Source organism: Humulus lupulus, chromosome 3, assembly GCF_963169125.1.
Source record: "Humulus lupulus chromosome 3, drHumLupu1.1, whole genome shotgun sequence".
Lineage (NCBI taxonomy): Eukaryota > Viridiplantae > Streptophyta > Magnoliopsida > Rosales > Cannabaceae > Humulus > Humulus lupulus.
Genome location: NC_084795.1, coordinates 96447786 through 96461736, shown reverse-complemented (window position 1 = coordinate 96461736; position 13951 = coordinate 96447786). Strand labels below are relative to the sequence as shown.

General features: G+C 41.0%; 1 protein-coding gene across 2 annotated transcripts in view; it reads right to left on the bottom strand.

Moving 5' to 3' along the window:
* The window catches only part of LOC133822995 (uncharacterized), a 39437-nt gene extending 25756 nt beyond the window's left edge, over positions 1–13681 (bottom strand). Inside the window, exons 1-15 of one of the 2 annotated variants that reach the window (XM_062255520.1) lie at positions 13382–13680; positions 13163–13297; positions 12828–12990; positions 12580–12638; positions 12265–12324; positions 11940–12152; positions 11416–11544; positions 10260–10943; positions 9940–10132; positions 9633–9826; positions 9224–9328; positions 8904–9043; positions 8301–8579; positions 7884–8209; positions 7502–7792 (exon numbers count right to left, since the gene is read on the bottom strand). In XM_062255520.1, the coding sequence (XP_062111504.1) occupies positions 7945–8209; positions 8301–8579; positions 8904–9043; positions 9224–9328; positions 9633–9826; positions 9940–10132; positions 10260–10943; positions 11416–11544; positions 11940–12152; positions 12265–12324; positions 12580–12638; positions 12828–12990; positions 13163–13297; positions 13382–13603 (2841 nt within the window). In that variant the 5' untranslated portion in view covers positions 13604–13680 and the 3' untranslated portion in view covers positions 7502–7792; positions 7884–7944. Of the gene's footprint in view, positions 1–7501; positions 7793–7883; positions 8210–8300; positions 8580–8903; positions 9044–9223; positions 9329–9632; positions 9827–9939; positions 10133–10259; positions 10944–11415; positions 11545–11939; positions 12153–12264; positions 12325–12579; positions 12639–12827; positions 12991–13162; positions 13298–13381 lie in introns of those variants that run through there. The other variant, XM_062255521.1, reaches the window with a different exon arrangement.
* Positions 13682–13951: the final 270 nt, after the last annotated feature.

Genomic DNA, 13951 nt, shown 5'->3' with positions numbered 1-13951 from the left:
ATCATAGTGTAAAACTAGAGAAGAATGAAAGAAGAGCGGTGGCTCAATTGGAGTACGCTAGTGCTATAGGGAGTCTAATGTACGCTGCCCAGTGTACTAGACCTGATATAGCATTTGCGGTAAGTAAACTTAGTAAGTTTACAAGTAATCCAAGTGTGGATCACTGGAAGGCAATTGGAAGAGTCCTACGTTATCTCAAGAAAACCAAAGGACTAAGCCTTCACTACTCCAAATTTCCTTCGATATTAGAAGGATATACAGATGCAAGTTGGATATCCAATCTTGGGGAAAACTTGTCCACAACTGGTTGGGTATTTACACTTAGTGGAGGTGCAATTTCTTGGGGTTCCAAGAAACAAACCTGTATATCTCATTCCACTATGGAAGCAGAGTTCATAGCTCTAGCTGCTATCGGCAAAGAGGCCGAATGGTTAAGGGATCTGTTGATAGAGATTCCCCTAATCAAAGAGAGTGTATCTACTATATCGATATATTGTGATAGCCAAGCGACATTGGCTAGAGCATACAGCGGAGTGTATAATGGGAAGTCTAGACACATTAGTCTAAGACATGGATATGTAAGAGAATTGATTCAAAGAGGAGTCATCTCAATATCCTATGTGAGAACAAGTGAAAATCTGGCGAATTCTTTCACTAAGCCACTAACGAGGGATTTAGTGGCTGCATCATCTTGAGGGATGGGACTTAAACTCCCTAAAGAGATTCACGATTGATGGTAATCTATCTTAACACTAGTTATTCAACTAGTGTTAGGTTCAATAGGTAACAACAAGTCAATCAAGTGAATATTAGTTGTACTCAAAACAAGTCTCATCTGAGATATTGAGTACCTGTGTGTTACCAAGTGGAGGGTTAAAACCGAAAGGTTTTTTAATAGAATTCAGTCTTGTAAAGACAAGTATTTTTGGTAGCGAAATACTTTAAGAATTCTATATATATGGACCTAGGGGTAGTGCCGCCTCTCATGAGAATTGGGAGTATTCTCAAGAACGTCCATGAATGGAAAGTGTACATGGCCATTAACGGTGCAAAGCGAGACATAGAGGTCTCAAGTGAACATCGCAAAGGTGTGTGTGTTATCACCGATTTGTTATTATGAAAAAATGGTTCAATGACTAGTGCAACCTAATTTTCGACAAATTTTGTGATAATTACACTATAGTAAAGTTCAAGTTGAAAAATAATTTGCTTTATGCACTAATGCAATGACTCCTATAAGATATAAGAGAGAGTTCTTATTTAATCAAGTGGGGGATATGTTATATTTCAAAATATAATGATTGATTAAATAAGTGTTACAATAGATAACTATTTAATCTAGTGGGGGAATGTTATATTATTCTATACTATAATGTAATATTATATTATATTATAATATAATGTTTTAGATTAAATAAATGTGACAAAGTGTGTCACATATTGTAACATATAATAGAGAGTTACAATATTTAGATATATGAGATATATCCAAATAATGTAACATATTTGGTGTTACAAATTTGTAACTTCCAAATATTACCCTTTATTGTGTAAAATTATTGTTACACAATATTGAGATGAATTTCATAAAGCCATATGTGATATGGTTGTTAAAGATATGATTTTAACCCCAATAATGTGTTTTGGGAGTTACAAAATCCTTTGAGAGGGTTTGGAACCATTTGGAAAAACAGCACATGTTTTAGTGCTGAAAATGGTTGGTGGTCGCGGCCACTGAATGTTGGTGGCCGCGACCTGTGGGATAGAGGCTAGTGGCCGCGGCCACTAATGTCTCTGGCCGTGGCCACAGGCTAAAAACTGACCATTTTTTCAGTTTTTTCAATCTTTGTTGAATGGCTCAAAAAACCCAAATAACTCCAAAATCTCAATTTTAATTCCATATTAATCCAATTAAACATTGGTAACAGCCATGGGGGTTGGTGGAATTTGAAATTCAATGGGTGTCTCTAAACTCTATAAATAGGAGCCTATAGCTCACTTGTAAGACACAACATTTCTATCCATTAGAGCACTTGGCTAGAAACACCTTGAGGCTTGATAATTCCATAAAGCTTTTCCAATATCTGAGAGAGATCCCTTAGTGCTTGAGTTAGGGGAAATAAGCTTTTGGACAAAGGTTTTAAACCTTGTTTAAGTTGGTGATCCCCAACCCTCTTCACTTAGGTTGTGTAAGTGAGAGTTTTCTTGTATTTCTGTTCTCCATTCTATTGTATTGTTTTCTTCTTATTCTCTTGTTCTTTTTACTTATATTTCTTGTTCAAGAGTTGTAATCTTTTCTTTTCTTTTGTTTCAAACACTTTACTTTATTTGTAACATTTTGCTTAGAGTTGTATTTTACTATTATCTTCTTCTTCATCATCTTCTTCATTTTCTTTGTTTATTTGTAATTTTCAGTTATAGAGTTGTAACTCCTTTTAACCAATAATTATTATTTGTAATATATTTCATAGAGTTGTAATTTCTTACTATTTCCATTGAGGCAAATTTATATTTTCCTAACACCAACAACAACAAGACACTGGAGGACCATTGCCAAATCAACCACTTTCTCAAGACCAACCAGAGGATGTGCCTTATCATGGGCCCCTGCCTGACGACTCCCAGAACTTCGGAGAAGGGGATGACTACAATGAAGATTACTACGAGGAGGACGGAGTGTGATATGAAGACCACGAAACTAAGAATAACGTTGATCCCAACGGGAAGGACATGGAACCTGAGCAAAAAGATCCAGAAGTGGTCTGTTTAAGGCAACAAGTCTTGGACCAAGAGGCAAGAATGGTGGAACAACAGGAGACCACCCGCCAGATGTAATAGTCCCTCCTGGCTCTTCAAGCTTTTATTACTATGCAGGGATTTGCAGCCAATCCCTCAGTCGTTCCTCCCCCAGGAATGCAGCTGCCTGTCCCACCTACAGGGACTGGCGTGCCCAACAACGAGACCTCTATCCATCCTCCGGGACAATCCCCACATCCTGGAGCCAGTCGGTCAAACCCAATTCAAGAAAAAGGGAAATCCAAAGTGGTCAATCCCATCGAAAAAGAAAACCCCCACAAGAAATCTTCTCCCGCTCCAAAAGCTAGGGCTGACCCAGGGAAATTCCCTAGGAAAGAATGGGTGAATTCTGTCCTAGGACGGAATCATCCAAACAATCCACAGGGGAAGCGCCTGCAGGGTACTAAGCCCCGAAACGTCCCCAAACTAGACGGTCAAGGAGGACGCTTCTATCCCAGCGCTTCCGTGAACAAGGATCACGAAGAGCGTAGATGCGGAGAAGAGCCGGAAACGGTCAGTTCAGGAGACGATACATCTCGAGTGGATTTGTGAGACGACCTCAACGCCTGGAAGGAGCGGGCCTGGAAAGAAAAGATTTTCCCTCAAGGAGGCGACTTGAGGAATAACCTCAATGACAGGAGGAACGAAAGAGCTCCCCTGGATGATGGAATGGTCAGGTAGTTCATGGAACAATTGGCCACTCTAAAAAAGGTCACAGATCGCTTGGTCAAGAAAAAAGAAGGTGGAGGTTTTGATTCTGAAGATGAGGAGAAGGAGTTGTGCGCCAAACACATCCTAGACATCATGTTACCCAAAGGGTTCAAGATGTCGGACATACCCGCCTATACCAGAAACACTGACCCCAAAGATCATTTCTCGATCACTTTAGCCGGACCCGCCAAAGAATGGTGGAAAAGGCTCAAGACGGGATCAATCCACTCTTGGTCCGGATTGCAGTCAGCTTCTCGTAAAAAATTTGTGGCCGCCCAAAAACTGGACATGGTATTCAACGCTCTGGCCAACATCAAGCAACACCCCACTGAAACCCTTAAGGCTTACATTCAACGCTTCACTGAGGAAGCCTCAAAGACTAAAGTGGATGATGGGTAGTGCCTGGTAGCTCTCTAATTCAGAATCAGAGCTGGATCCCCTCTTTGGGATGACATGCAACGCAGCAAGGCGACCACCCTCGAAAAATTTACAAGGAGAGCGCAAGGCTTCATCAACTGGGAAGAGGCTCGAATATAGGCCTTTGAATGACAGCCAACGCCTAAGTCAACAACACAAACCCTTCTCGAGTACGGAGTGCAGTACCCGACAAAGCTCTATTTGGCACCTCAAACGATGTCTGGATCCGCTGGATCCCTCTAGATGTCGTTCATGACCCCACCGTTTATGGACCTACTTCATCAGGATATGCTCTAGCTTGTCAACCCCTTTCTCTAGGTATGGAGTAGCACCAACCGGGTATAGTGCCGCTTCCAGAGGTTCCCAACCATCCCAGACCAGAGTGGCTAAGGCGAGCATTAACCCTTCCTGGGGAAAAAGATCTGGCAAAAGTCAGAACCGATCCGAGCCCACAAAGAAGGGAAAGAGGGGGTACGAACCCCAGTATACGGAGTATACAAACTTGATGGATACCCAAGAAAACATCTTCCTTGCGATGAGCAACGTAGTCCATTACTGGAAACCAAGCCCCATGTTTAAAGGGGGACTCGAGGGACACCAGAAAAAGGTGTGCCTACCACCAGGATGTGGTCACATAACCGAAGAATGTCGTCAGCTGAAGGACGAGATCGGGAATTTGATCAAACTAGGATATCTCCACCAGTGGGTCAAAATGCCAATAGGAGTTCCGGGACTGCCAGCAGCTCTCGGAAATTCTTTGGCATAGGGCGCGCATGGACCATACCGAACTCCTCAGGGAGGGTATGCTCCGGGATCTGGAGCACAGGCCCCTCAGGGGGCCCCAATAGTGCAATCACCCGGAGGTCCTATCGCTCCCGGGCCTGAGATGCCATATCCTCTAGGAATCGTGCCTCCCCGAGTAGATGGCCACATGGCCATCATATCAGGAGGCCCGCACCTGGGAGGACCGTCCCAGAAAGATCAGAAAAGATACCTCAGTGAGCTCGATCACGACCATGATGTATGTGCATTGGTCCAGACCCTGGCCCAATGCCCAAATCTGATGAACCTACCCATAAATTTCACGGAGGAAGATGTCCGGAACGTTCATTTCCCCCATCACGACCCTTTGGTTATTGATGCCCAAATCGCCAACAAGAGAGTATCCCGAGTGTTGGTGGACAACAAGAGTTCCTTCAATGTTCTATTCAAGCCAGCCTTCACGACGATCGGCTTAATAGAAGTAGACCTAGCCTCCTGCCCAACGCAAATCTACGGCTTCAATGGGAATTCATTGCTCCCGATGGGCAAGATTCAACTCCCTGTGACGTTGGGAAATGAGATTCAGAGCTCGTTCAAGTACTGCACCTTCGTAGTGGTGGATTGCCCCACTGCGTACAACGTGATCTTTGGGCGTCTCTACGCCATCACCACCATCTGCCATCTATGCATGAAGTTCCCTTGTGACAACAGTGGAGTGGGAATTGTACAGGGACATCAGTAGAGCGTCCGGAAATGTTATCACGTCTCTACCCGACCAATCTTCATGGTCCGTAAAGGGCCTATCGAAAGGGAAAACGCTAATCCAATCCCACCACCACAGCCAGCACGGAGGGTGGTCCAAGAGGACGATGAATTGGATCCTCGAATAGAGGCGGATAGGGCATTATAGCCCGTGGAGGAGGTTGAGGAGGTGTGGATCAGTGACACCGACCCGACCAAAGTGATCCGGGTAAGGAGGGACTTGAACTCGGAGGTCAGGGCTGCTATAATTGTCCGGGTAAAAGAAAACCAGGACGTCCTAGCCTGGTCCCACTCGAATATGACCGGGATTGACCGCGACGTCATATGTCATGCCCTGAACATTGACGAGAACGCAACTCCCGTCCAGGAAAAGCTAAAGCCCCAAGGCGTGGAAAGGGTATAGGCTTGCAAGCTAGAAGTCGAGAAGTTGTCCTCGATCAACTTCATCTGGGAGGCCTTGTATCCCGTTTGGCTAGCAAATCTGGTGTTGGTGCCAAAGTCAAATGGAACGTGGAGGACTTGCATCGACTTCACGGACCGCAATAAGGCATGCCCAAAGGATTGCTTCCCTCTGCCCCGAATTGACCAGATGGTGGATGCTACATCTAGGTATGAGTTGTTAAGCTTCATGGATGCTTAGTCCGACTACAACCAGATCTCGATGCATATCTACGGCTTAATAGAAGTAGACCTAGCCTCCTGCCCAACGCAAATCTACGGCTTCAATGGGAATTCATTGCTCCCGATGGGCAAGATTCAACTCCCTGTGACGTTGGGAAATGAGATTCAGAGCTCGTTCAAGTACTGCACCTTCGTAGTGGTGGATTGCCCCACTGCGTACAACGTGATCTTTGGGCGTCTCTACGCCATCACCACCATCTGCCATCTATGCATGAAGTTCCCTTGTGACAACAGTGGAGTGGGAATTGTACAGGGACATCAGTAGAGCGTCCGGAAATGTTATCACGTCTCTACCCGACCAATCTTCATGGTCCGTAAAGGGCCTATCGAAAGGGAAAACGCTAATCCAATCCCACCACCACAGCCAGCACGGAGGGTGGTCCAAGAGGACGATGAATTGGATCCTCGAATAGAGGCGGATAGGGCATTATAGCCCGTGGAGGAGGTTGAGGAGGTGTGGATCAGTGACACCGACCCGACCAAAGTGATCCGGGTAAGGAGGGACTTGAACTCGGAGGTCAGGGCTGCTATAATTGTCCGGGTAAAAGAAAACCAGGACGTCCTGGCCTGGTCCCACTCGAATATGACCGGGATTGACCGCGACGTCATATGTCATGCCCTGAACATTGACGAGAACGCAACTCCCGTCCAGGAAAAGCTAAAGCCCCAAGGCGTGGAAAGGGTATAGGCTTGCAAGCTAGAAGTCGAGAAGTTGTCCTCGATCAACTTCATCTGGGAGGCCTTGTATCCCGTTTGGCTAGCAAATCTGGTGTTGGTGCCAAAGTCAAATGGAACGTGGAGGACTTGCATCGACTTCACGGACCGCAATAAGGCATGCCCAAAGGATTGCTTCCCTCTGCCCCGAATTGACCAGATGGTGGATGCTACATCTAGGTATGAGTTGTTAAGCTTCATGGATGCTTAGTCCGACTACAACCAGATCTCGATGCATATCGCAAACCAGGAACACACCGACTTCCAGACGAACAAGGGTGTATACTGTTACATTGTCATGCCCTTCGAGCTCAAGAATGTTGGGGCCACCTATCAAAGACTGGTCAACAGAATGTTTTGGAACCAACTAGGGAAGAACATGGAGGTCTATATAGATGACATGTTAGTCAAGTCTAAGACATCAACCCAACACGCGGATGACCGCTATAGGGTCGGTCAAGTGTATACCACACTCCTAGATAGGCCTAACCATGTCGGCCTGCGCTCAGCGAGTTATTGCCACCCTTTATGTAGTTTGATGTTTTAAATGTTGATGGAAACAAATAACAATTTCAAAATTGAAACGCAAACCCGAGGAGTTTATGGAAATGAAACCAAATCTGCTGGCGATAACTGATGTCCGTACATGACGAGTACATTAAGTTAAGCAAAATTTATCATAATCATGTGAAGGAGAATTGTGCAGAACATGACCAATTCAATGTTAAATTTTCTATATACTTTTCTTAACATAAATTGTAAAGGTGGATGTAAACAACAATGCCAAAATTGATCCTCAAATCTGAGGAATTCAGAGGAACAGAACAAAATCTAATGACATACTCTATAAATACATTACTAACAAATGAAGTTATGACAAAATTGTAACTCTTTTCTTTCATGTATTCCATCACAGTAGTAATTTATGGGCACAGCACATCATGATCAACTGCGTGAGAGACAAATGGATTAAAAACTAATGCAAACAGGAAGCAACAGAAAATTCATCAGAAGAAAAATGAAAATTTGCAAGAGATTACCTTGCCCCAGGTGATGAACAATCAAAGGTGATATGCAAGAACAAAAAACAAAAAGTCAGCTTCACCTCCTCCTTTTCCTGCCTTTTCCTAATTGCCCAGAATTGAAAGCATGTTGTTGTTCTTCAAGGAAAGCTTTTACTTTGTGATACTTCTCAGTTCTTTCTTCCGCCATTAGTGCCTTCTCCTTTGCCTTAACCTCGTGCAAGAAATAATTGTCCTTGCGGAGTTCTCGAATTGCCCCTTTAGATTCTTCTTTCAAAAGTTTCTTCAACTTTTTCATCTCAGCCCTTTCACGGTCTGGATCATAATCCCTACCCTTGACAAAGCTGCATAGCAACAAGACCAATTCAATACTCAATTCCAACCACCCATTCTAGGTAATATCTTCTATAACAAAAGAAAATACAAATAAATTACCCCTCTTCAAATTTGGGCATCAGCATTCTGATAGGCACTGGCTTTTGTTTCCGCATTTGAAGAGATTGTCGTGACATGTAACATTCATGAACTTTAGTCTTGATGAGCTCAGCAACATCTTTAATCTTATCTTGCAATAGACTAACTATGCTTTCTTGTTGTGCCACTTCAAGTAACAATACCGAAAATGGCAAGAAAATTTCAGGAAAAGAACTCAAGTCTTCATATATGTTGACATACCCTTGTAGAGTTTCAACAGCTGTCATCAATACACTAGTCCTGCATATTGCAATAAATGAAATAAAATGTAGCTCTATTGATAATGGAAGCAGATATCTTACTCCAAAAAATAGCATCTATCAGCAACAAGAAATTTAATTTGACCACATCATAAACAAAGGCAGCCAACAGACAGGGCTCAAAGTTGACCTGCTGACTAGTAGAAATTGATTTAGTTCAGAAAAATTATAAATTAAAAACTAAAGCAGTCAGCCAATGCATATCCTTGATGGAGCAATTTTGAGAGCACCATACAAAGTTGCTAGAAACTGGACAGCCAGCACAAAATATGAAGTAATTGGAAAACTCTTATCAATTACTAACCTAAAACTGCCGGTGTCAAAAAAGGGAGAGTCCTCTGGTAGGTCCAATATAGTGAAGAAATTCAATGGATTGATCTCATTTACATGTCCACGTGTAGAAAGCAGGGGCTTGAGCTCCTTTATCTCCATAAGATAATAGTACTGCCAAATAAATATAACAGGATGAAAAGGTATTTAAATGCCAAAACAAACTAGACATGGACTGGAATTACATTCATATGATATTAGCAGTCGACCATAGATTCATATATTACTCACAATATGGAATACATTTAGCCTATACATCTATAAAATACATAACGTATAACAAAAGAATCTTACTTGAGTATCCTGATTTGACATTGGTTTTTCATCTTTGGCTGCCATCAGCAGCATTCGGAGAAACCCAATTGCTTCAGGACAGAACTTCTTAGATTGTTTAGCAACCTGCATCATAAATTACTTAATTATAGAGCCTGCAATTTTATTTTTTTTGCTGAATACATAGAGCCTGCAATTGCTAAATGAAATAACTGGCTGATGACACAAGGAAAATGCTGGGATATATGTACATAAGTCACAAGAATAGTTATAAGAATAGGAAGCGCTTCATTTAATAAATTAAATGCATTTGCTTTAAGCACCAAGACTGTGAAGTGCAGTGAAGAAAGTACAACGCCAGCTTTGCTCTCCCATATGTATGACATTAATTACTAACAAAGGAAGTTGAAATATAAAATAAAAAACATACAGAGAAAAGCATTGAGCAAATGAAAGAGCCAACTGCAATGTCACGACCAGACACAATGGGGCAACGCATAAGATATTCACACATCAGCAGTATAGCTGGAGTCATGACCACGTGACGGAAGTCAGAGCAGGGAAATATTAGAGACCAAAGCCTCAAAAGAATTAACGTCTTTGATGAAGGCCAACAACTGTTTTCTGCAATGACAAAGAAAATCAGATCACGTGATAAGACAGCAGCTACACAACCATTGAGTGATCAACTTTCTGAGAGAAATTAATTAAGACCGTCTAATAGCAACATGACCAACCTGGGTTCTTGATAACCTCGCAAAATTGTGTTCGAGTTCGCAAAATCCTTTGACGAGCACATATTGCAGCAAAGTAAGGAATCTCCACACTCATTTCCATCAATGGCTTCACCAACAAATCCAGTAAGTCAACATTCAATGGCCTTTTATTTCCCAGTACAGCAAAATATTGCAGCAACACACCATAAAACACCTGAAAATTGTGCGGAAGTACAGGTAAGCTCTAAGAAAATACCACGACAGCAATAGCAATATACTTGGGCCAAAAATTCTTCAAAATATACAATAGATCAAGATATTTATGTTACAAAATCTCATACTTGCATCTTCTTCCGATTTTCTGCTGCAAGCTTGATTGCATTGCTCACTCGAATGCGATTGATTATCAACATAATGTCACCATTAGAACAATTATCCAATAACGCAGAGAATTCTTCCAAGGACTTTGGAGCTTCAATTAAATAGGGAATATCTAACCGAGTAGAAGACTTTTTTTCATCAGCATTCTTTTTCCCGGAACTCAAAGAATCTTTATGTCTTTCACTTGTTTTAACAGACAGAATTTCCTGTGGTTTATTTGAATCTCTAGGTTCCACCGCCTTCTCGTCACCAACATTATCCTCGTCACTTTCTTCACCATCCTCTTCCTCTTCATCTTCCTCCCCATCAAACTCAGTTTCAACATTATCATCATCACTCTGTTCCCAGTCCTTAATAGATGGATTCTCCTCATGTGTATCAGTATCTTCATCAGACCCTTCACTGCCATTTTCAGAACCCTTTGAATCCTCAGAAGAATCACCTTCTTCATTCTCATCATCTCTTTCTTCAAGAATCTCATCAACCCAACCCCTTTTAGCCTTAGGCTCTTCATCAAGCAAAAAGGAATCACCAAGATCATCACCCGATATTGCTCTTGGCCTCTGAGCAGATGGCTTCTCAGCATCCTCATCCTCTTCATCACTAGAGTCATCAGGGGCAAGCATCCTCTTCTGTCTTTCTTCCTGTAAGTTGATTTAAGTTGTTCACAACAAACATTGTACAGAATTATTATATTGTGTACCATTCTAGAAAGAGTTATACTTGTAAGATACTAAATTGAATTTCACCTTTCTCAACAAGAAAAGGTGAAGGTATTTAATTAAACTCTACACAATGAAACATGAAGGTAAGTGCAACAGGACATTTGTAGATATTATGTGCCCTGGCTAGAAAGAATTGGAATAATAACTTCTAACAAACAAACTAAATTGAGTCTTTCTGAAGAAGGATATATGATCAGTAATTAAATGATACATAGTAAAACATAAAGCTAGATGCTCCAGATATGTTTGTAGATATGATGCTACCAGTGATGAATTTTCCACAAAAAGTAAGCCTTTACTAAACCACTAAATATATAAGACTCAGTCCAAATAGTCTTTAGCAAGCATATCACATTCATACATGTAAGCAACAAAAGAATGAATCAGGTACCTCTAATTGCTCTAATCTTTCTCTCTCCTCCTGGGCTATCTCCTCGGGTGTTTTTGTCCTATCTGATGGACGAGCACGCATTTCCAATGCCATTTCTTTAACCATTTTGTCATACATATCAGGTTTTTCCTGAGACCATAAGAAAAAATAATTTGTTTCAATTTCCAAGAATAAAAGTTCCAGATGTAAAATATTAGCATAATGAAGCTATACATTCATTTTACTTAAAAATTAAAAATAAAAGAAGAAATAGAATAGCAAGTAAACAAAGGCACATTAGACCTTGGGGAAGCACCTCACCAACTAGAATGCATATGATGCAACTTGCAAGGTTGAAGATTGAAAGCAAAGAAGAACTTTAAAAATAAGAAAAGAAGTGATAATTGAGTACTGAATTTTCAGAAGCATATAATAGTACTGAAGGCAATGGTTCTTACTTCTTTTAAAAACCAATAGCACAAACCTAACAGTTAAGTTGTCGATGTCACTAGACATAAACAAGAGCTATCATTTAAACAGCAGACCTGATTAGAAATTTCCCAATTTGTAGCAGTAGAAAACTCATCCCTCGTCACTTGGTCACCTGGAATGCTCTTTTTCACAAGAGACTTTAAAGCATTCATCTTCCCAGGATCAGTAAGAGATGACAACGCTTTTGACTGCACCAAGGATGTGAAGTTTTTGTCCAACTCTTCCATCAAATGTTCATTCTCTTCCTTATCTTTTGCTTTTTGTGCCTATGAAAACATAATGAAAAAAAACAAAGCAAAACAAATACTATTAAAGGTCAGAAAACAAGCAGAGTCAACATGACATCAAGAATTCAAAGATGGTGAAGAAAATATCCACCTTGAAATATTTGCTCTTTGATATGATCTCCTCCATCACTTCCTTCTTGGTTTTGTGCTTCTGCGGCATGAAATTCATTAATGTGATCAGGTAAAAATATCATAGACATATATCCTTCCCGGATACAAAAACGCCCGTGTTTAGGGATAAAAAAAGAGTAAAAGTCACGGTACGGATCACCGAAATAGGATAATAACTCTTCATTGCAATGGGGCGCACACAGAAATGAGTAGTTTTGAAAATCGAAATGGTTAACCAGAGAAATGTTTATGAGCCTCAATAGTTTAAAATGTCAAATAGTAAAAAGGTTCTTACATTTTCACTCCCATCGCTTCCCCTTTCCATAATATTCTGCTTCAATCCAGCTGAATCTTCTGCAAAGAAAAAAAGCATGCAACATCAATTCCATTAACATAGTTGTTCCAAATAAGCTAGAGCGATTTAAGCAGTAGAAAATAACCTATATCATAAAACCATTATCCCACTAGGGTTTATAACTATCTTATTGGGAAAAGGAAAAAAATGAACAAAAAAATCATAAAATCATGACTAGTGGAACATACTCCCAATATCGGCAGTTTCGTCAACACCGTAATCATCATCATTATAAGGCAACATCTCGTCTTCAAAATCATCCCTCTCAGAAAATGCACCAAGTCCCGTAATATCCAAATCATCTTCTTCTCCATCCGATAAGTTATACTTGCTTTTCTTGCTCAGTTTCAACTATTGAAGTATAAAGGACAAGCATTAAACAACACGAAACAAAAGAAAAATGCTAAAAACTTCACTTATAACTAATATATATATATATATATATTCTATGAACAGCTGGGAATTACATGCCCAAGTCCTTTATAGAGCGCTGGGAATTACATCAATAGAGAGATTAACTCACCTGGCGTTCTCGCTGGGAACGGAGAATGGCCTTATCGAACTCGCCTAGATCATCGTTCTGCTCTCCAATACGCTTATCAACAAACACCGAGGACTTTCCACTCTGCTCGTACTCTTTCAGCAATGTATTTTTCCTCTGTACCAAAAACCAGTTACAGCACACATAAGAAAAATTCGAGTGAAAGTTAACCTAGTGGAGGTAAGGTAAATTGAGTTCTACCTTTTCAATGGCGCGAGAGCGAGCGAGACCTACTCTACGCTCTTCTCCTTTACGTTTTTTGCCGAGAATATCGAATTTTCTTCTAGACCAAATTGTCTCGAAAGGATTGGGTTTAGTGGCCTGAACTTTCATGGCTACGGAATCTGGACCTGACTTCTTCTTTTTTCCATTCTTCTTGCTGGGATTGGCGTCGCCACTTCCAGCTTTCGATGTCTTCGCCATGGTTTCCGCTCGAAGACAGAACACAGAGAAAAGAGTAGGAGCTGTTAGCGCTCAAAGCCTTCGGAGAAGAAAGGTGAGTTAGGGTTTTGCTGGGGTTCTTCTTCCTCCACTAAGACTGTCGTTTACGTTTGGTAAAACGACATGTGGATGGCGTGGCGGTGTAAAGTATAAACAACCACGTTGTCGTTTATTCAATATACTCCCCCATTATTTTATTTTCAACAAAAAAAATATATAATAATAATAATTTTTCCTATTTCTCAAAAAAAAATTCTCCTATAATATATCTACTTTGTTCCTGATTTTTAAATTCAGATATTTAAGTTGCTTTGAATATTGCACGTCAGA